Raw genomic sequence first — 1,867 nt, 5'->3', positions numbered from 1 at the left:
CCCATATCGTTGAGACTGCACCTGTCAATGTTCTTTGGTATATTGCAACACTGTAGGTGTGCCGATTGCGATTTCCCTTCCATGTGCCTCATGTTCATCGATTGCATTAATAGTCCTACTAGGAGCTGCTTGTCTTGCTTCAGAAAAAAACAGATGCAAAACACAGCAAACAGCATGCAGAGCATAGGCAATCAGCAACAGAAGAACTTGTACAGTGGACACTTCCCCATGCTTCTTCTATCAGCATACATACCTGATTCCTGATTAGATCACTGTGTTTTATCAGTACTTTTTCCAAACACTTCTTTGGGGCTTCTCTCTCCCCCCTGCACCTCAGCACAGCCACTACACAGCTGCCTCAATACACTTCACACCAGCAATTCCCTCAATGTCTGTTGCACCACTCCAAGAGACACCTCAGGTGGCCAGCATGCCCTGAACCCGTGTCAGCGACGCTTGCGTCACTCGTCAAAAGCACATGCTGAGGCACCGTCAGCGGGGACCACGCCACCACACAGTCGCCTGCAGAGTGATTCGAATTGTGTTGCTAGGGAAGAAGCCAATCCCTCAACAAGGAATACACACACACACCTCCTTCCTCATTCCCCCTGAACCCAGACTCAAGTATTGTTACCGTCACAAATGACCCACAAACACGAGAGGAAATCCCACCTTACTTTGCACCTCAAACACATGGTGAGCGCCACAAGTGTATGCAGGAACAAAACCAAAAAGAGCACCCACCAACAACTTGATTCAGTGTCAACTTATGCAAGATTGACTCTTTGATCGTTTCCTTCACAACGGCCATGTGCAGGTAAAGGACATGTCGAAGCAGCAATAATTCAACACACTTTCCCACTCAACTAGACTTGTTTCCCTCTGGACGAATTCAAAAGCTAAAAGCACACACACACACTCACATATCTTAATGATCATCCAAAGGCATCACACCTCACACAGCGTCATGTGTTTCCACCAACATCAAGATGAGTTCGAATGTTAAGTTCTTCCGCTTGCATAAAGCAGAACCTCCTAGCAACCATAAATTGAGCATTGGATCCCCGCGACTCCGCACACCAGGAGAACACCGAGGAAAGTTCACAGCAAAGCATTGGCCCTGCCAAACAATTGCTTTACACACCGGCTCACAATCCTTTTTCTTACCGCGTCATTTCACACAGCCTCAAGGAGCATCGGCACAACAAAGAGTCACCCATCACCTTCAGCAACCCTTTCATTCCCTCTTCAGTCCTTCTCGCGTTACGTCAGTGGTGCACCATCCGCCAATGATGCCCAAAAGTTGTCATGTCGCATCCGCAGCCAGCAATGCGCATCCAGTGCTTTTTTTTAAAGGTTGGCACCCACCCACCTCTTCAACCCACAAATTACTTCTGCAGTAGGAGTAGCGAGTAGACTACATCCGGAAGCCAAACAAAATACAGGTTGCGTGCCACATCCACAGTCATCTCCAGCACCGCTGTCAGTTCAGCCTCATTCTGCACGTTGTAGAGTAGGTAGCACAGCAGAAGGAGTATCCTGATGGGCAGTCCGCAGATGCAACTTGGTCCATGTTTCTCATCCCCCAAAAACACCTTTCTGTCAGTGCCTACACCGTGAGATTGTTGTCACACATCTTCTCTGCTCATGGAAGAGTCCTTCAGAAGGGAGCAGAGCAGTTACCCTAACCCTAACCTTCCACCATCATCATTATGCTGCAAGCATCTCGCTTTGAATATCATCTCGTACAGTGCTCGTTCCCCCCCTAAAACACATCGAAATGACCAATTACTTTGATTGGCATCGATTCAGTGTAAGATCCATCTTCATATATGTCAGAGAATGCCAATTTTAGTCATCACTTTCT

General features: G+C 47.6%; 1 protein-coding gene across 1 annotated transcript; it reads left to right on the top strand.

Annotated features, from left to right (window-relative positions):
- Positions 1 to 989: 989 nt before the first annotated feature.
- DQ04_17571000 (hypothetical protein) lies at positions 990 to 1,403 on the top strand (the record flags this gene model as incomplete). The annotated part of the gene is made up of 1 exon (XM_009317609.1): positions 990 to 1,403. The coding sequence occupies one exon, from the start codon at positions 990 to 992 to the stop codon at positions 1,401 to 1,403; it is 414 nt and encodes a 137-aa protein (XP_009315884.1).
- Positions 1,404 to 1,867: the final 464 nt, after the last annotated feature.

The sequence above is a fragment of the Trypanosoma grayi genome (genome assembly GCF_000691245.1).
Source record: "Trypanosoma grayi strain ANR4 Tgr_1757_V1, whole genome shotgun sequence".
Classification (NCBI taxonomy): domain Eukaryota; phylum Euglenozoa; class Kinetoplastea; order Trypanosomatida; family Trypanosomatidae; genus Trypanosoma; species Trypanosoma grayi.
This window is presented reverse-complemented; position numbering and strand designations above follow the sequence as displayed.